Source organism: Pteronotus mesoamericanus, unplaced genomic scaffold (genome assembly GCF_021234165.1).
Source record: "Pteronotus mesoamericanus isolate MK-2021 breed Mesoamerican mustached bat unplaced genomic scaffold, CSHL_Meso_final contig_33, whole genome shotgun sequence".
Taxonomy (NCBI): domain Eukaryota; kingdom Metazoa; phylum Chordata; class Mammalia; order Chiroptera; family Mormoopidae; genus Pteronotus; species Pteronotus mesoamericanus.
In genome coordinates, this window is record NW_026555135.1 from 690,586 (window position 1) to 712,110 (window position 21,525).

General features: G+C 43.3%; 1 protein-coding gene across 3 annotated transcripts in view; it reads right to left on the reverse strand.

Annotated features, from left to right (window-relative positions):
* CLPB (ClpB family mitochondrial disaggregase) overlaps positions 1-21,525 on the reverse strand; it is a 142,600-nt gene that overhangs the window by 94,702 nt on the left and 26,373 nt on the right. For all 3 annotated transcript variants that reach the window (XM_054576225.1, XM_054576224.1, XM_054576226.1), the window contains exon 3: positions 17,113-17,199. In XM_054576225.1, coding sequence (XP_054432200.1) covers positions 17,113-17,199 — 87 coding nt within the window. The remainder of the gene's footprint in view (positions 1-17,112; positions 17,200-21,525) is intronic.

A 21,525-nucleotide genomic window follows, 5' to 3' on the forward strand; every position in this document is an offset into this window, starting at 1 on the left:
TTCTCTTGCTGCTTTTAAGATTCTCTCCTTATCTCTAATCTTCGGTAACTTAATTATGATGTGTCTTGCTGTGTTTCTCCTTGGATCCAACTTCTTTGGGATTCTCTGTTTTCCTGGACTTGCATGTAGTTCCATCGCCAGATTAGGGAAGTTTTCTTTCGTTATTTTTTCAAATAAGTTTTCAGTTTCTTGCTCTTCCTCTTCTCCTTCTGATACGCCTATGATTCAGATGTCAGAAAGTTTAAAGTTGTCTGAGAGGTTCCTAAGCCTCTCCTAATTTTTTAAAAATTCTTGTTTCTTCATTCTGTTCCGGCTGAATGTTTATTTCTTCCTTTTGTTCCAAATCATTTATTTGAGTCCCAGTTTCCTTCCCTTCACTGTTGGTTCCCTGTATATTTTGCTTTATTTCTTTTGTATAGCCTTCACTTCTTCCTTTATTTTGCAGCCATACTCAATTATTTCTGTGAGTATCCTGATTACTAGTGTTTTGAACCCCACATCTGATAGGTTGGCTCTCTCTTGGTCACTTAGTTCTTTTTCTGGAGTTTGGATCTGTTCTTTCATTTGGGCCATATTTCTTTGTCTTGCTGCACCTGTTACATTGTAAGGGGCAGAGCCTCATGTATTCACCAGAGCAGGGCAACCTACTTTGCCGTGCGCTGGTGCTGTATGTGTGGAAGGGGTCAGAGAAGGAACAATGCTGGTTGTTCAGCTCTTGCCCCACTTTCAGGAGACTGGCAATTTCTTTTGCTGCCACAACTCCCACAGGTTTTCATAGCCAGAGATTCTGAGGCTTTATTTTGCCTGCACTGGAATCCTGGGTTGCTAGGTCTGTTTCCTCCTCAGTTGTTCCTCCTGGTTTATCTGCACGCAAACGTGGGACTGCCCACTCCACCAGCTGCTACCTTGCCGGGCTTCCTCTCCACCCAGGCTACTCATCTCCACCCCTCCTACCAGTCTGGATGAATGTTTCTTCTTTAACTCCTTGGTTGTCAGACTTCCATACAGTTCGATTTTCTGGCAGTTCTGGTTGTTTTCTGTTTTAAAACTGGCTGTTTTCTTCTTTTGGTTGTTGTGAGGAGGCAAAGCATATCTGCCTCTATCTTGGCCAGAACTCCTCTAGTGAGGCTGGGCTTTTTAAAAAGTATATTTAACAGTCAGTGTGTTTCTTTTTTCACAAATCCCTTATTCACGTCCTTTTTCCATTTTTTTCTCTGAATATGTTACTCTTTTTCTTAATGACTTTCAATACTGTTAATGCTTTTGAAGGTGTAAATGGCAATATTTTAAAAAATTATTTTAACCATTAAAAAGCCCAAGTATAGTTTTTGTTTTTCTCTTCTTAGTTTTTTAGTATCTGTAACCAGCAGTGTTGATGGTTTTCCCCTGTACTACTTGGTTTGAATTTCATTTCCTTCAACAGGTGCAGGGCCTGCCTCAATTATCTGTGGAGTGGATGAATGAATTTCAATAATTCCCAAACACACAAACACACAGTCCTCACTGGTAAGTCAAAGAACCAGAATCCATCTCCCACATAGCTGAAGTTCTTTCACATCTGATCTAACATGGTCAGGTGAGTCTCCTGTGTCTACTTACCTTACCTAAAAGGATCTCCTTGGTGGGCAATGGGCAGTTGTCACATTTAATTTATCTAGGATATGGGTTAAGATCCCAAAGACAAATGAAAAGAGTCTCTAAGCAGCTAAAATCCATGTTTAAAACTCGTATATTTAATTCATAGCAGAGTCTGTCAGATTCTCACAAGAGCATACAAAAGGGTTGTTACAGATAGGCAAACTAACTGAAGGCAGTGAGGAATAACATCTGATACAAAGGTAGTATGGTAGAGAATTTAAGAACATTGGCTTTAAAGTCTGGGACAATCTAAGCATCAACATGAATAATGACAGCTATGGATTATAAGCCATTGAGTAAAATAAGATTCCATGAGTCTGTATTGAAAATAAATTAATAAGTCAAAAGGGAGCAGAGGAAAGTCTTCCTTGCTGTAGATTGACAAGTAATAAATGTAGAAGGAAGGATGAAATTAGAAAATCATCATTCTGCAATGTCATAATTATCAGGGATAACAAGAGTATCTAGTTCACATGGCTGTTAATGTATGTAAAGTACTTAGAACAGTGACTGGCCTATAATAAGTGCTCAACAAACATTAGTTATTATTTCTATGCACGTGACCCTGTGGTTAGGCTATGGGGAGGTCAAGAGAAGTATGAACTGAGACACTTATACTGGAAGACAGTATGACATTTGATAATAAGCACAGTGAGACCTGGATCCCAAATCAAAGCTCTATTATTTACTGACTGTGGTTTTGGACAACAAAGTATACCTCTGAGACTCCATTTCCTTACCAGAATAATGGAGATAATGATACCTCCCTTGCAGGTTATAAGTATGTAAAACTCCATAGTGCCTGACACATAGAAGGAGTTCCACAAATACGTGCTCTTATCCCTTTGTCCACATAATCCTAGTGATAATAACATGAGTCTGGGCCAAAGTACATGCCAGATTCGTATTTGATCACTTTTAGGATTCATGCTGGCATATCCCTCCCTATATTAAGAAGGCGGCTCTTCTGTATTCTGAACAAGTTAGCTTGTTTTTAAAATCTAAGAGAGAAAGGTTTGTCGATCTAAACTCAAAGGGACATAATTTGGTTAATCCTCAGCTGTTGCATCCAATCACTATTCAATCACACCCCTTTCCATGGCAGGCTGTCCCTCCAGGCAACTAGTGTCACTAACTATACTACCTGGGCCTCTCTAGGCTCATGAGTATTGATCCTATCTGTCTAATTTGCAGGCTGCAAGACGTGTCCAAGCAACCAAGTATGCTGCCCTTGGCCCCAGAGGGCAGACAGTGGTCTGGCAGGATAGGGAGAGGAGAGTGACTAGGCTCAGCCCTGGGGCTGCTACACCCATCAAAGGGAATGGGCAATTCACTTCACAAACTTGAAGGCCAAAGAGGGCAAGCATCTAGGCTAGTGACTCATTCTGCAACCTCAGAGAAGATTCTTTTCACTTTTAATAAAAACTCAAAAGGCAGCAGCCCCACTATGGGATATAGCTAGGACTAATGGAACCGTGGCTGCTTAGTGGCCAAGAATAGCACCAAACACCTTGTCAGATAGCGAACAGGCGTTTCATTTCACAGCTATCATGTACATCCAACCCAGAGCTCCATGGGGATCAGGCCCTTCTTGGAGAAACCACCCTGATCAGGCTGGAGGGCTACATGACTATGCTTAGCTTTGGCTACCAAAATAACTTTGTGGACCTGTGGGCTACAGCAGGGCGGAAACAGAGGAGGAGACTAACCAGGTGAGAGAAAGCTAAGGCCAGGCTGGGAGTGGTAAAAAGTCCATAATCAAAACAGAACCAAGGGGCCAAAGACCAGGTAGCAGAGACGTGATGCAGAGAGTCAGAAGCCAAGTCAGATGGCGAGGACTAGAGGCTGAGGCAGAACAGTAGACCACAAATGAACTAAGCAGCCAAAAACCAAGGAATATATTAGTACCAGGGGGCAAGGCAAAAGAAACAGTAACCAGGAGCAGCAGTGAGGAGACCGAAAATGAAGTGATTTCTGCCTCTCTGGTATTTTTGGCTTAAGTAGAAACAAATCTCCAAATTTAGAACTGCTTTTGGGGAAAGTGACTTCCGTGGGGAGATGGTAAGTCGGCACACCTGGCTGACAAGGGGAGTACAGGGTCAGCCATAAAACTGGAATCTGACAGCACAAGGGGAGGCAGGCACTACTATTCAAGGTGAGTCACCAGAGGACAATTGTGGCCTCCCCTGTGTTCTGGTGCTGGTATTCTAGCTGCCATTTTGTAGCTTAGGCATTACTGCCTTAAATCTAAGTAGCTGGTACCAAGTGGGCTGTGGTGTATGGGCTACGCCTTCATGGTCTTAACAGCTGGATTAAAGGGGGCAGAAGACACCGTGGAAACATCTCCACTCAAAGTAACTACACGGACTACTCCACATGTATGAACTGGGCAAAGGCTTAAGAATGTCAGCAATTCTCCCGGCCAGCTCAGGATGTAGCCTCTGGTGGTCTGCGGAAAGATATGCCTACCAATGCCAGTATCAACCTCAAATGCTAGAGATAATCTCCAGATGCACTATTTCCCTTACTAATTGGGGGAGTCAGAAAATGTTTATAGCCCAAGAGAATGGGGGTTTGTTCTTTAGTGACTTGGCTCTACAGGCAGTACTTGCCTTCCTGTGTGCCCACCAGATTCTGTTCTGTTCTTATGTCCCCCCAAGTGAACTGACCCACCAAAAGGACAGGGCCTTGCATATATTGAAGGTGAAGTTTGTGAGGGACAGCATCAAGCTGACAGGCTGGAAGAGGAGCAGCAACAGGACGAAGCTAGCCATGCTGATTAGGGGGCAGGCAGGCCTGAAAACGTGGCTAATTAGAAATGGTCAGGTATTGAAAGTTGGCCTGAGGCCAAGACCTCAGCAAGTTACACATGTGAATAGGAATAGTAAGCTTTGATTCTGGCTAAGAGCTTTTCTCTCTGCCCTGTTTCTACTGCCTACTGGTACAAGTATCTATTTTCTCAAGATATACAGAGTGTTGACTAAGAGGGAGACAGTAGTCTAATAATGAAAGCTAACATTTGTATTTACTTCTTATGTGTCAGGTGCTATTTTAAATACTACATATATTCTAACATTTAATCTTCACAACAATGCTATGAAGTAGGTTACATATAAAAAAAACCCCAAAAAACTGAGGCACTGAGGGGTAGAGTAACTTGTCCAAGATCATTCAGCTGTAAGGTGTGAAAGGCAGGATTTGAACCTGGGCAGTCTAGCTACAAGGTTCATGCCCTTATCACTCTGCTACATTGCCCATCACTTCCCAGCATTGACTCCCAGGTAGTTAACTGTCTGTAGGAGCACTTTGTCTCAACTCAGTTTTTAGCAGCCCAACAGAAAAATGAGGCAAGGAAATAAATAGTCAATTCTTATAGGAGGAAACAGACAAATAAAAAATATTATTAAGTATATGAAGAGATATCCTCAAGCTCATTTGTTATTAGAGGAATGCAAATTAAAACGAGGTATCATTTTAAGTTCAACATATTACCAAAAGTTGGACAGCTGAAAAATGCGAAGTGCAGGTGTGGACATGTGGTTCTGGGACACTTCATGCACTGTCCAGGGAGAGACTGGTGCAGCCATTCTGGAAGCCAATCTTATAATACTTTGTCAAATTAAAGTACCTTACACTATAGTCCAGCACTTCTGCTCCTGAGTACAGCTATCCCAGAGAAATTCTTACACAGGTCCATAAAGGGCAACATGGGGCATTCATCAGAGCATCAGAGTAGTACGGAGTTGTAGACAATCAAGTGTCCCTCATTGGGGAATGGATAAGATAAATGTGGTAGACACACCTTGTGAAACACGATGCAGCAGATAGAAGAAACAGGCTGGGTATATGTGCGGAAACATGGACAGATAATTTCAAAAAGGGTTTATTCCCTTTCTATTTGTCATCAATTGAATCCGACCATTTGTTACAAAAGTGTATTCATTCAGAGAGTCTCACAATTGCAGAACTTCCGATTCCTATGCTGATAGTGATCAAGGGGACTGAAGAATTAAGGACCCAGTGAAAACAATGAACTCCCTGAGCACTAGTTATCGAATATGGCACTCCCGCTAGGAGTTCCCCTCCTTCCGCTGGTCAGTCCTCATTCACCTTCAGGGCTCCTCAGTGATTTAGTAACCAACTCAACTGAGCCTTCTGTCTTCCAGCCTGGATCCATACCCTTTCTCTTTTGTCTGCACAGAACCCAGTACTCACCCCCAGGGCAAGTGACCCTTATCACAGTGTATTGTCATTGCCTGTTTACTTTTATTTGCCTTTCTCGCTAGACTATTAGGCAAGGGCCGTGTCTCAACCTTTTCCCCTAGCTTCTTGATCAGTGCCTGAATCACTGTAAGTGGTCAACAGATGTTTTCTGAATGAAGTGCATGAATAAATGAAATCATTAACTTATTTGGTGGGAAATGGGGGAGAAAGGTGGAAGGCAACTATCTCAGCCCTATCAGCCCCTCTCCCACCAAAAGAGGCCACAGAGATTTTAGCTGTGGAATACCTCCATCCTCCTCTCCTGAGCACCAGCCCATTCCTGGGCTATAGGCAATTCCCAGACAAAGCTGAGAAAATGAACACGATGATAGCTGCTACATGGCAGTTCCTGGGACTCCTGAAAACTCCCTTTGGAGCCACAGCTCCCATGAGGCCCATTTTAACTGGCTGATCAGGTTGTAATTAGACTAGAGGTGGGAGCACATATAGGAAGGTTGGCTCACACTGACCTTGATGAGCTCCCACTTTTAGGGCAGTGGGGTATCACAGTACATGGGAGGACAGTTACGTTGATCGATTTTAAGGCTTTCTGCTCTCAGTGGCCAGTGGGGTTTGGGGTCATCACCTTGTTTATGAAACAGATCATAAACAGATCTGTTTAAGAAACAGATCAAGGTGACACAGATCAAGGAAATCTGTGGTGTGAGCTGAGGCCTATGCTGGGGACGACACATGTCAAAGACAGCTGGTGAGCACGTGGAGTTGGCAAAGCAAGGGCAGTGATCCCAGCTCCAGGTTGTCCCCACACAATGTTGAGCTTCAGGAGAAGCTCTGCCAACTCCTCCTCCTTCCACCCCCAACTTCCAAAGCACAGGATCACTGCGATGAGTGCCATGGGTCCCCAAGAGAAGGCAAAGAGTTGACCTATTCTCAACACAGTGCACACCTCAATGAGGGTAGGAAGCAAAGAGGTCACAGCTCAGGTTTGCTGGAAAGTCAAACGAGCTGTGTCTCATTTGGTCTACTGGCCAGACAGGAAAGCAGGGTGGGCAGACCAAAGGTAAATGGCATGTATTACATCTAGAGGTCCTGTGGCATGGGGGCATGAGCTGGGGGTGAAGAGGGAAGGAAGAGTGGTTTTCTTTTTACAGGCAGCTTCCTTGAGCAACTAACTAAAGATTATGGTAGAAAGCAAAGTATCTGTGTAGATAAAGTAGCCACAGTGTGTTAAGCACTTACGCGCGCTATTTCAGATGCATATAATCACTTGCTATGAGATACTAGACTCATTTTATAAGTGAAAGTGAGGCTCAGCAAGACAATATAAGTTGCCCATATGTACACATTAAATAAGCACAGGAACTAAGATTCAAACTTAAGTCTGCCTGGGGCCAAACCTATTGTACATTCCCCGAAACCGCACTCGTTCTCATCCATTCAACTATCCATTAGTCTGTCATGCTATCTCTTAGTTACTGAGTCTCTACTATGTACTAGGAACAGGGATATTTTCAGATGGTAGTTAAAGGAAAGCAGATCATAGCAGCTAGGTGGGATGAGAGGAAGTTCAATTCAGATGGAAAAGGATCTACATCAATGGTAGGCCCAGACAGGAAGAGATAATTTGGGGCAAGAGTCAAGAAAGGCACGACACACTGAACAGAGGGCCATGGAATCAAGACCACTCATCACAAGATTTACAGGAAAACCTCAGTTTCACTTCCTTAGCCTCTTCCTAAATACCTTTCCATGTCTTTCAATCTGTGGCTCATAATACATGGCCGCCAAACCTACGGGCCGATATGTTTAAGCCCTGGTTTTTAGGGATTCTTACCACAGTAAGGGCCTGGACCAGGCCCTCTCTAGGCAAATATCCATGAGTATAATGGGGCTGGTTTCTCTCTTAGACTTCCAACAAAAATAACAACCATAAGAAAAGCAAACAACCACCCTACACTGAGGTAAGTGTTATCATTATTCCCATTTTGCAGATGAGGAAACATAGCTACTAAGTGGTGGAACTAGGTTTTAAACTCAGGCAGTCTTCTTTAAGAGCCCTTGTTACTAGTACAGGGTCCAGAAGTAACGCCACTGAGTGTGGTTGGTAAGGCACATGAACGTCTCACACGAAATGGATAGCAATTTAAACATTTCACCTAAAATGTCATATGGTGTGCTTGAGTGTGACATTGTTATGTTATAGAATTAAATGTGTACAATTTTGTAGTAAAACATTTTATGTAATAAAAAGGGGCGTTATGTGTGCTGGACCCTGTCTGTCACACACAACTACATGATGTGGTCCTCAAAGCAGGGACTGTGTCTGACCACCTGTTTCTTCACACACAGGGGTCTAGTACAGGCCAGTAAATATCTGTTGAATCAATTCACTGCGGAGGTCTTAACACTGCATTGTTGATACACACACTGAGTTTTCAGTCCGCTCCTAGGCTTCACTTGCTAGTATTGCTAAGTTGAGTCTCTCTCAATATGAATTTTAGAGTTGGTTCTTGGTTTAATTGTAGACTAAAACACTTATCTCCGTTAATTTTTATCACCATTGCTCTAGCCCACTGACTTCTTTTTTTCATGTCCCCAATTCTTTAACCCAAGATAATTGCTACCTCTTTAAGCTGCATTTAATCTGCTAATTAGATAGGCGTTTAACCATGGTCACAGTGGAATCAGTGACATAACTACTGAACAGGACAGAGCCCCATGGCTCTGATGCCTTTAAAGAAGAAGTACAGGAGTGGACCATATCACAGTCCCTAGAAATGAAACACACTTCTGCAAGCAGCTGAACTGGGTGAGCACTGGATGCTTCCCTGGCCCCAACTGATACTAACCATGAAGACAGCACTGAACACAGAACCCCAAGACAGGATACAGCATTGGAGAAGGGGGGGGGGCACACCCTGAGACTGTCATGTTAGGCAAATGAGCTGGCACTGCTTTCCAGAGAGCAGTGTCTTGAGTTGCCTGAGGTCAAGGCATGCGCCTGCCAAACTAGAATCGGGTGCATGTTGGAATTGGAATATCATTACTACGAAACAGGATTATCTTGAGCAACGATTCCAAATGGGATTAGAAATGACTCTTTGTTACTCAGAGATAATCAGCCACAGCAGCAGCGGTGGGTGGGAGAAATGTCAAGCTCGGCACACTTTTCTGGGGGGCATGGTGCTGGCATTCTGGGCACCTGGCCAGCACCCTCACCCACCCTTCCTTGCTGGGAAATACTGGGCACTGTCCTGCACTGGGCAGGTGGCCACTTGGGACAAGAGCCAGCGCTCATCAAAGCTCTCTGCTCTGGGTCCCATGTTCTAGGCCCAGCTTCTCAGATAAAGAGGACTGGAAAAAGAATCTCCGAAGCCTTCCTGCAGTGATGATGAGGATGAGGATGAGGATGATGATTAAGGGACTACCACTACTACTATACTACTACTACTAACTAAAATAGCAATCCCTTATCAAGTAATTACTATATGGCAAGCATTGTTCTGACCACTTTATATGTACTTACACATTTATACCTCAAAATAGCCTTTTGAGGTAATCTGTTTATTATCTCCATTTTATGGTTGAGTAAACAATCACAGATATGTAAAAGAATTTGCCAAGGTACATAACTCGTAAGAGAAAGAGCTTGGATTTGAACCCAGGTAATCTGGCTCTAGAGTGCACCACATGCTAGACTGTCACAGCCTGAGAGGATCACGGTCAATGTTGGATAAGGCCTTTCCTTCACACTCTCTGGTCTCCAGACCCTGCCAGTTCTTCTAGCTCTGACAGATTCCTACCCTCTCACCTTTGTGAACCTACACTCACAATGGTTCAACTTCCAGAAATGCTCTCCTTACCCTCTGCCTTTAACAATCAAAATCTTGTCCATCTTTCAAGACCCACCTCATGTGAAAGCGCCTCCTTTCATATCTCCCCCTAGTACTCTAGGTGGTCTTCTCTGGAGTATGGACCATATTCTGCCTCATTTAAAGTGAGACTTGTTTTATCCCTTTTCTGACAGCTTTTTGGGACAAGGTTTGTCTGTTTTTAGATTTCTTATAATCTTCCAACACATAGTGTTCATCAAGAAATTCTGACTGAGATGACTTGACTCCTGGCCTCAGCAACCCTTGGTCCATCCCATGGCTTCGCTCCCTTCCCCTTCCCTCCACAGGCAGTATAGGCCAGTGAAAAGGATAAGGGCTTGGGGTCTGAGACCTGGATTCAAATCCTGGCTCCCTCCTTCACTTACCAGACAACCTTGGGTATCCCTGAGCTTCTTATCCCCTATCTGTAAAATAGGGATCATAATCCCTCCCTTTTAGGATTGCAGTGAGGATAAGGACCAACATGGGAAGTGCTCAACAATGGGCCTGGCACGCAGAAGGCAACCATTTTCACTACTACCGTCAGGTCATCAGGCAGCACAAAGCCCAGCCTCCTCAAGCTGAAGGAAGCCCTACTCTGCATCACACAGCAAGGCCAAAAGGAGGCTGGGGACCCTGGGAAGAGGCTGTAGGCCTCTAAGGCAGGAGAAACCTCTATGTGGTCCGGGCCCCTAAGAACCTGAACTGAAGTATAGGTGCATGGGTGGTCTACTTGCTTTGTCTCTGGCCAGCAGCAAGGAAGGAGAGCCTTCGAGGGAGGCTGCCCCTGGTCCAGCTGCAAAAGCAGCATTGGCTCTTTGCTGTAAGAACACCTGTGGAGTTGTCAGCCCGACAAAGAAAGGCCAGTAAAACCTCCACTGCAGGACAGCAATCTGGCTTGGGATGGTGGTTTCCTAAAGATAGGGTTTAATGCCCTCCTCTCCTTAGTAAGGTGGAGGGAAAATAAGCAAATGCTAAAAATAAATGACTGCTGTGAGAGGGAATTAAATGGTCTTCAGCCAAGGATGGCGGCATTTTAAAATTAACAAAGCCCAGGTACCACATCCAGGAAGGCCTTGGCAAATGTGTGTTATCCACTCATTAGCTCAGCTCCTCAGGGACCCTGGCCAAGCAGGGAAGGCAGTGCCGGGAAGCAGTCCTTCCGATGCTGATGAAATGCACTCCGGGAGAAAAGGCAGAGGAGGGAGGGAGACTCTTGTGGGGAATTTCAAACAGTTCTGCTGAAACTTTGTGCTCTGCCTCACGGTCTTACTTTGAGGCAGGGGCTTTCAAAGCAACCAGCAAGCCCAAGTGCACTGAAATCTGAATCTCTCATCGCCACCTCATTCTTTCGGGATGTTTGGTTTCTGAAGTACCACAATGGCTACACTATTTAGGCCGTCTTCCTGCTTGGCAGTCCAGGGTCAAGGAACCCAAGAATGATGTGGGATAGGAGGCAAGCTTCCAGTTTTGTACCCTGAACTTTCTCCTTGCTATAAAGAAGAATCATATGACACTTCGTAAATTTATATATGCCTACTCTATACCACATGTATTGTGAATTTATCATTATTCATCAGTAATTATACTTCATGACACCAAGAATCATGTGAATTCACAAATTTCCATTCTCTCTTAGCGATCAGAATATATAATACTCTAATGTGAAATACCATCAACAATAAGAATTCAAAACATCCCAGGTAATCCTAAACAACAGAATTCATTTTAACACTACAATAGGAATTTTCAGTATGCCATTAGTCGCAATTAATAATGAAAATTAGAGCGGGATGATGACCTTTTTAAAAGTATTTTTTATAAGTCACCTTATTGAAGTATCGACTATGCACAGTAAAATTCATCTTTTTAAGATGTACAATTTGATGAGTTTTGATTGTATTGCCACAATCAAAATCAAGATTTAGAATATTTCTGTAACCCCAAAAGCTCCTTTGGGCCCGCCCTCCCACTCCAGAACCCTAGCTGCCACTAACCTAATTTCTGTCCCTACACGACTACCTTTTCCAGACTGTCATATAAATGGAATTATATAGTAGGTAGTTTTTTGTGCCTGGCTTTAACTTAGCAAAAGGCTTTTAAGATTCGTCCATGTGTTGTATGTATGAGTTGTCTTTTTATTGCTGTGTAGTGGTCCACTGTATGGATGTACCATAATCTGTCTACTCACCAGCTAATGGACATCTGGATGACTTCTAGTTTTTGGTAATTCTGAATAAAGCTCTCTTAAATATTTACATACAGGTCTTTTTGCAGATGTATGTTTTTATTTCTTGTGGGCAAATACCTAGGAGTTGGTATTATTAGATTGTATAGTAAATATGTTTTACCTTTATAAGAAGCTGCCAAAGTGTTTTCCAAAGTGGCTATACCATCATGCACCCCTATTGGCAATGTTGCAATTGTTCTATAACTTTTTCAGCACTTTGTATTGTCAGTTTTTCTAAATTTTAGCCATTGTAGTTAATAAGTATATAGTGGCATCTCATTATGATTTTAATTTGCATTTTCATAAATGACTAATGCTGAATATCTTTTCATGTGCTTATCTACTATCCGTCTCTTTTTTGGTAGTGTCCGCTCAAATCTTTTGCCCAGTTTTTAAAAACTCAGTTGTCTGTCCTTTCCTAATTTATAAGAGTTCTTTATATCTTCTGGATACTATTCCTTTATCAGACATGTGTTTTGACAGTTTTTTTTTTTTTTGAGGAATTAGAAATTATAAGGATCTAAATCATACCATTTTTCTTTTAGACCACTATCCCCTGCATGTACACTGATGAAGGTGACAGGAAAGACTTAAATTTTCAATTTACAAATACCTTAGTGTCACTAGAGAGAGCATCAAGCAGTACCTGCTAAAATTCGTAATACTATTTTTACCTCCACTGTAAGCACCCAACCAACATTAGGCTCCAGGGAAAGCTACATCTGGAGAAATGGCTGTCCTATAAACAGCTCTTGGCCTCCCAGACTCTGCGCCTCCCAAGTCCTGTTCTGGTCCGCCAGGCTCCTGGAATGGTCAACTGTCGTCACACTCCATTGCTGACCATTGTCCACTGGGAAAGGTAGGAGGCTCCAAATCCATCCCTCAGTGAAAGAGCAAACAGTGGGGCCTGTGGCTGCTTGGACATCAAAGTTGAGCAAACAGGCCTGGCAGGCCCTGTCTCTCCGCCTACATATCCTGCAAATGCCATATGAAGGAGCTTCCCTAAGGGGGGTCATGACTTTCAGGTTGTCATAGCGCACATCAAAGTTTGCACCACACACGAACTGGGTGCATGGGTTCGAATCAAGTCACCCAAGAGCGGATACTCAGCCATTGTGTCCGGTTTTAATCCTGTGTTTTCCCAAGTAATTAAGCCTTCTTGCTTATGAACTTGTGACTAAGTAAAGCATCACTGAGAGGTTGTAACATCAAAGTGCCTTCCACCGTCTGTCCATGTTTGGTAAAATTGGATTTCTTTCCCTTCTTGAAGAAAAACTAATTGAATTTAGCTGAAGGCTGGGTATATTTGCACGAGCCAGTAAAGGCTATGCTAAGTCACAGTGATCATCCTGGGACCCTGTGTCTTAGCCTTTAGCTGGACTGGGTCAGAGTACAACACAGAATGAGGCACCCAGATTCAGGCTAAACAAGTGCCTGTGGCATGAGGCTTATGGAAGGATCACTGCAGAGAGGAGCCCAGCCCCCAGTAACTGCTCCTCAAGTCAAGACTACGCCCCGCCTGTTACTAGAGCTGGCAAAAGAATTTTCCTAGTAGAATGTTGGTTAATCTTTGGCAGAAAGGCTACTGAAGACAAGGACATTACTCAAGTCCTTGATGTCAGCAGTCTAAGTAAGCTTCTTAAGGCAAAGGCTGTGATGCTTATTTTCTGAATCTCCTCACAGCCTGGCACATCAGTGCCTGACACAGTATAGTTTGAAAAATGTTTGCTGGATGCATGAAATGATAATATGAAAGAATGTCAGAACAAAGTTCTCCTCTTCTGAAGAAACAAAACTTTCTATATCCCTTGTTTGCCGTGCTCATTGGGAAATTTCAATCCAAATTAATACTTCATTCCACTAATTACCTGATTTACAGTGAGTACAACATGATCCCATTTATGTAAAATTATACACATACACATGCAATGACTGGTTTCTAGATAGAGGGAATTCAGTTCATGGCTACTTTCTTCTCTATATTATTTTTACAAAAAACAATAAACCTATTTTTGGAAAAGAGAAACTCTGGTTCAATCCTGATATAATTATCTTTCCTTTTACCAATATGATTTCTGATCTGGATCCAGTTTTAACTCTCCTGTGTACATTTATATTTGTATTTTAATTTACGTCACCTCAAACCCTTTTTGGAAATAAAAGGAAGACATAAATTATAAATTAAGTTCTCATACAGACTTTTAAAATTTTTGTTCTATAGTGCCATATTTCTTATTCAAAATTGAATAAAATAGTACTAGCTTTATTATTCAAAATCAAATAATAAATACATATAAGTAAAAGCTCACAAGAAGTTAGTCTCCTTAAGAATAGAGACTATTTTGTTCTATGTCCCTAAGGGTCTAACACATTAAGCAAGTGCTCACTAAAGGCAGTTGAGGATGAAATGACTGGGCTACTCTTAAGATCTCTCTTTTGATCTAGGACTGCCAACATTCTAAAGGAGATGAAGAATTTCTGTTTTCAACCTTGAATCAAGGGGTGCTATCCCTCTACGTTCCCTTTATCCAAATCCAATTAAAAGGTGGTGGCATTTCAGGCCTAGCCAACATTATACCAGAGTGTTTGGTGAATATGATTAGATGAGAATCAGTACACTTCTAATAAGGAGAAACTTATTGGCAGATTGTGCTGGTATGGACGTGATAATTCTTCAGGACTACCCCCAAGGCACCTTACCCATGGGGCTACTCACCCCAACTAAGGTTCTCCTGAGATTCTCTTTTACCAGATTCTACTTTTCCTTTTTTCCATAGCATATCTTATCTTCTAATATTTCATGTAGTTTACTTAGTTTGTGATTTACTGTATTTGTTTATTGTTTGTCTCTGCCTCTACTCAGGGACCACCATCTGTATAGAAATAAACTCTAAGAGGGTGGAGATCTTTGTCAAAAACAGTGCCTGGCAAACAGTAGGTGCCTCCCCCCGCCCCCCACCAAATTTGTGATGTGAATAAATACACCAACTTGACAGTAGGCTATTTTCACTAAAAATCTGTCTTTCTTGGGTACTTGAAGAAAGATGATGACACAAAATGGATGCTTACTACACCAATAATTAGTCCTAGGAACCAAAGCAAATAAATACAAGCCAACACTCTCACTTTGCTCAACAAGCATCACTAATTTGCTAATGGCTCTGGATAAAGACAGGCAATCAGTTAAACCAACAACTCATTAGATTGAGAAAGCTACCTACTCACTGATCGGCAGAACTCTTAAGTATAGTGTTATTTCCAATTGTCTCAATACTGAAAACACACTGCATATAAGGGTACCCTCCCCTTACCCTGCTTTCTCAACCACTGGCTGTCTCTTGCAGATGGAGACACCTGTAAGCTGGGAAAGAAGACTGGTGGGTAGGGTGGAAGTAGTGGTGGGTAGGTTATCAGTGGTAGAATAAACGGGTACTTAGGTTAGAGAGGTCTAATGTGAGCAGAATAGAATAACTTACAATTTGTAACCTCTTGCACATATATTATCTCATTTCATTCTCACAAGCATATAGAGAGAATCTACTCTGCTGCCAAATTCAGTCCTCTCATACCCTCTGCTTTGAAAACATCCTGTCCGCAGTGCTCTGACATCATTGACCACACTACGTTCTCTCTACCTGCCTTTCTTTTCCACATTAGGCCACAAGTTCCCAAGGTCTCTCATTCTCCTCTGATTAGCACAGAGCCCGGCTCAGAGTAAATATTTACCAAATATTTGTAGAAATAATTAATTTCAGGTGAAGAAATGGTGCCATAGAATTCTGAAACTCAACTAAGGGTCAGAACCATGACTAGACCCCACGTCTCTTAACTGCAAAGTCCATTTACATCAATTTTTTCTTCTAAAGACTAAGTGCTTGCCCCAGCTGGGTAGTTCAGCTGGTTAAGAGTGTTGTCCCAGTACACCAAGGTTGCAGGTTTGATCTCTGGTCAGGGCACATACCAGAAGCAACCAATGAGTGCATAAATAAGTGGAACAACAAATTGATGTTTCTCCCTTTCTCTCTCTTCCTTCCTCTCTCTCTAAAATCAATTAAAAAAAAAAAAAAAAGGCCTGAGTGCTAGGAGCTAAAGAGGCATATAGGAAATGGAGTGCTGAGAATAAGTCCATGATAGAAGATGAGAGAAGAGTACTGCTAAGTCTCTCAGGCAGTCTGAGGCAGTGCCACCCATACATTATAATCCCTCTATGTTGGTTTCCATCACATTTATGACCCTTTCAAAGGTGGCTAGGACTGGCAGATTAAAGCTTCAAAAATCTGCTTGAAGGAAAAATTTAAATTGGTACATCCTGCTATCAATTTCAGTGGCTACTACTAAAGTGCCCAGTCTATTTTCTTTGAATGCATTTCTTTTTGCTCTTATTTAGTCAATTCTTTTGCACAATCACAGCATCCAGCACTAGCCTGGGATCTGGCAGAGGAAGGCAGCAGTAAAACACACGAACTTTGTGTTGGAAGACAGCCAGACCAGGCCTTAAATCCTGTCTGTGTGACCTTAGACAAATCACTTTACCTCTTTTGTCTTCAGTTTTCTCACCTGCGAGATGAGAATAACAACATATATATTGTAGGTGGTTGTGAGAATTAACGATAACTCTCTACACAAAGTGGACTACTTTGATCTTTACACAACAGCTTCACCCTGAGGAAATGGGCAAGCAGGTAGGAAAATAGCAGGGCCTCCATTGGGAGAGCAGGAATGCACCCACCTTCCCTTATTCCCATCAGAACCTCCAAAGAAATAGCACAGACAAGCCCTTCCTAGGGACAGTGACTGCAGACTTTTCAACACACACAGATGGTAGATAATGAAAACATGATGATAATTCACACAAGTACACTTAATCATTTATGACAGGCTTTCAAACATTTCATTGCTTCAATAATGCAAATGACTCGCCTAAGGTCACACAGCCAATGAATGATGGAGCTGAGATCCACAGCTACACCTCTCTCCACATCTCCTATACTTTCCATTGCACTGGGTATAGACTGGTACCTTAGGCTGAGTTCATCTCCCTGCCTCTGGAGAAGACAGCAGGGTGACAGGCAAGGGTGGGAGAGGATTCATGAATGTGATCTGAAGAGATCTGGCTAAGGGTGCCCTGTATAGAAGGAGATCTCTCACCTGTAGTTTCGGCTGATGGCTGCCACCATAAGTGCTGTCCAGCCAAGCCTGTGCCTTGCATTGACGTCTGCACCATCGGCCAACAGCCTAGAAGACAGAGGAATGTTTTCAGTGTGTGGCTTATCATGGACCTAAGAGTGGAAGAAATGAGACAGTCAACAAATAGGGGGCTGGATGATCCTAGAAATAGTTAACGGCCTTTGAGAACTAAACACCCATCTCAGCATCTCTGGCCAGTTTCCCCAACCCCAAGTTTCCCCTGCCTCTCTCCCTCCTTCCCTTAAATGAGCCTGCCCCTTGCTATTATCCTCCCAGCCTTGTGAGGGGAAAAAAATGTGCCTTTCCTGCCTTAATACCCTGACACTCCTACTCCCTCAGTCCAGAATGCTCCTGCCTCTGCTGCCTATTCTAATCCTACTGTCATGCCATGGGACACAATCCTAGTTTGAGGAGTCTCCCTGAAGAAGGCTTCCTTGAATCATCCAGTCCACAGATCTCTCTTTCTTCCTTAGAATTTCCTTGTGCTTAGCACCAAATACCCAGGGATACTTTTTGTTTAAAAAATACTTTTTATTTATCTATTTTCAGAGAGGAGAAGGGAGGGAGAAAGAGTGAGAGAAAAACAATGGTGAGAGAGAAAAACGTCGCTTGGTTGCCTCTTGCACTTGGTCCACAATGCTGGCATGTACGCTGACCAGGAACCAAACCGGTGACCCTTTGGTTTGCTGGCCAGCACTTAATCCACTGAGTCACACCAGCCAGGGCCCCGGGATATTTCTTATCTAGGTAGTTCCTACTCTACGAAAGGATTACACTCTTCAAGTTTATCTGTATGGTGGCTCTTTGAAAACCGGAAACCTTTTAACCCAAGGAAAGATGGAAACAATGTTAGAAATGCTAAATTGGTTTTCTAGAAGAGTCCACATGAGCCTATTTGACTCTATGTGCCACTGCCTAGCACATTACAGGGGTGCAACAGTTGTTGGACAAATGAACAAAGAGAGGTTTTAAGTATACCACTAAAAGCCTGAATTCTGGGTGCTGGGAAGAGGGCCTGTGCAAGTCAATAGAGAGAAGGGGAGTAAACAGAATGCACTCTTACTGAGCACCTGCTACAAGTAGAAACTATCCTCAGAACTTTACATACATGTTCTCATTTACTCTTTGTACAAGCTTAAGGAGTTGATACTAATTTATCTTCATGGATAAGGTAACAAGCTCAGTGAGGTGAAATGACTTGATGAAGGTCACAAAACTAGCAAAGAGACAATACAGTGACTGGAACCCAGGTGGATAACGGCTCTAACAGCCTGAATGCTTTTCACCTCACCTCCCTTCCTCTAGTCTAAATCTGGATCCATGTCACATGGAAGACGAAAGACTAACTTGACTTCAACAAATCCACAGTATGTGCTGGGTCCTGTGCTAGATTCTAGAATGGGGATGAGGAGAAGGCATGGCGTAAATTAGCTACACCCTAGGGAAGTACCTAATTTAGCTGTGGGAAAGGACTCAGGAGAGCAGGAACCAAAACCTGTAGTGTTTGGCTTCCCACCAGAAATGCTAGAGAAGGCCAGGAAAGGGGGAGACCAAAAGTCAAGAGTGATTCACCAACAAGGCAGGTCTGCTTATGAAGAATAGGCAGGGGAGGGTGTTGGAGGAACCGGGAGGGTATCTACTCTTCAGGGGTTCTAGATGAAAGGGCACTGGCAGAAAGTCCAGAGGCTTGGGGATGAGTCCTAGTACCATTCTTATGTAGGAAATACCCCTCTGAATAAAAGCCAAATAAAACCTCTGTGCTGTTTAATAGGTAAGCAGGTGACTAAGCTTTGGGAGGATGAAAAGACACAAAGCCTGAGGGGGGAGACAGGCCAACAAGCACATACCTGTACATTGGGTGAGGGCACAACCAGGGAGCCTAGCCCAGTTTTAGTGATCCGGAGGTCTCTCTGAGGAGGTGATAATATGAAGTTAGCCAGAAAAAAAGGGGGTGAGGGAGGGGAAGAGGTGTTCCAGGCAGAGTTGTGAAGCCTCTCTCCTGAAGAAGACAGCATGGGGTATATGAAGGCCTGAAAGAGGGTTGGCATGACTAAGGCACAAAATGTAAGGGGAGAGTGTCAGGACAGGAGGCTGGGAAACCCTCATCTCTCATGTCTAGTCTGGAGGATTTCTATACCTCTTACCACATACACTGTTAAGTTTCTTTTGTGGAGGAACAATTTTATATGGCTAAGAATGTTAAAGAAGCTAAAAAAAAACCTGGGGATGAATTTTCTATGAGACCAAAAATTGCTTTTTGCACAAAATCTCCTTCCTAATTGACATACCTTCCCTGGTCTGCAGGCCAAGGGGTGCTGTGGAGAGCACAGGGTTCTAAGAACTAAGAGACTGGAGTGCTGATCCTAACGGTGATCCTGGCAGACGGCCTCACTTCTTTGATCCTCAGTCCAGAAGACTAGAGTATCAGGACCAAATTAAAGAGACATGAGAAGGGAAAGACTTGAACTTTGCCTCGAAGAAGGGAAACGGTTTAGAGACAAGGGAGAAAGTATAATGCAGTTAAGACAAACAGAATAGGATACTATTCAGAAGGAGGGAAGCAAATGAAAGGTATGTTCAGAGATCAGGTAGATCCATCTGGGTGACAGTTCACAGCCGAGAAACCGCTGCTGAGGTATGCAGGGCCTACAACAGGGCCTCAAAACCCAAGCTAGGAGGCCACGACAGTGGGCATAAACTTTTTTTGAGCCATGTGCTTCTTTAAAAGTATGATCAAAGCTGATGACTCTCTCCAAAAAAGGACGCAGGAGCACACATACCTTCCCCTCCCTCGCCCCTCCCCCCTTTTTTTAAATATACAATGTCCGGGGACTCACAGGTCCTCATGAAATGCACAGGGGACCCTGGGTTACAAACCCAATCTAAAGAGTTGACAAATGCCTGGCATGTGTGCCACTGTCCCGCACTCCTGCATCTAAGTCAGAAATCACAAACCTCTCCAAGCAGTTCCTTCCTGTGGAGTCTTTGAAAGAGCCTCAGAATCCTCCTCAACACTGTTTCCAATCAGCCACTGTCAATCAACTGACACTGGCAACAGAGAGGAAACCTATTTGCCATTCCTTAGACTCTCACCATAGGCAGTGGGGTTGTCATGGAAGGTTTTCGGGCAAAAGAAATTTCAAAATTAACGTAATAGCTTAAGCACGCTGAATTTGAAAGGGGAGAGAGTAGAAAATGGGGACAAGGAGACCAGTTTGGAGACTGCTGTAATACAGACCTAAGGAGATGAGCTAGGGCAGAGATGTGAGAAACCAGGGCATGGCTAGGAAAAACAACGCGGCCAGGATCCCTCATGCTTTCAGTGGGTCATAGACCCATGTTCCCCTGCCTGGTGGGCACAGAGAATTCTGGAAGCAGCACTGCTCTGGAGACAGGGCTGAAGAAAGAAGATTGAGATGCCTTCTCCTCCTCCTGCTCCTTGAGGGTTGAGTGCAGTGTAACAAAAAGGATGAATGAAGGGCTTTGGTGTAAGGTTGGACCTGAATTCAAATTCTGCTCCAGCTGGATAACCCTGAGCAAATCAATTCTCCATGAGACTCAAGTTTTCTCACCTATCAAATAGTGACAATAATCTCTAATTTACAGTGATCGCGGACCAATCCCTGGCATACAGTAGGTATTCAATACTGGATGGCTGCTGCCTGGTACCCTACTCTACTTCTGTCCCTCTGAGGGAACAAAGTGTTCTGGTCTCAAGCTGGTGATGGCAGGTTGGCCAATACCCAGGGGTTCTGAGACACGGTCACAGAAGATCACCTGGGTAAGTCAGCCAGGCTGGCTCCAGGAACTCCTTTGTTCATTTATTCAACAAATATGTGCACTCACACACTTTGTGCCCAGCCATATGCTAGCAACTGACAAGGAGACAAGATAGACGTTCTTACTTTCCAGGATCTAAACCAACCAGGCTTTTCTTTTACATGTATGCGTGTATATATATTCGTTTATTACTTTTTCCTCACAAATAATTGTACTTTAAGGTACGCTCATACTGTTAAGTATACAACAGTTCCACTTTTTAAACTGCTGCATAATTTTCCAGGGCACTTCCAACCAAATTTTCCCTCTCTGCTCTCCCATCTCCTGACCACAAGAGCAATGCTCAAAGAACATCCTCTTACATGTGACCTTTGGACCTGTGTGAGTATTGCCCTGGAGCATGTACTCAGAGTGAGATACGGTTTTTCGGTTTGCGTTACTTGATTTGACTAATAGTGCCAAGATCCGCTCCAGGACAGCTGCTCCATCTACCCTCCCACCAGGAGGGTAGGACAGGGGAGTTCCCTGTGTATCACTCTCCAGCAAACACTTAGCAATAGCCAGCTTCTTAATCACTGGAAGTCCAATAGGTGT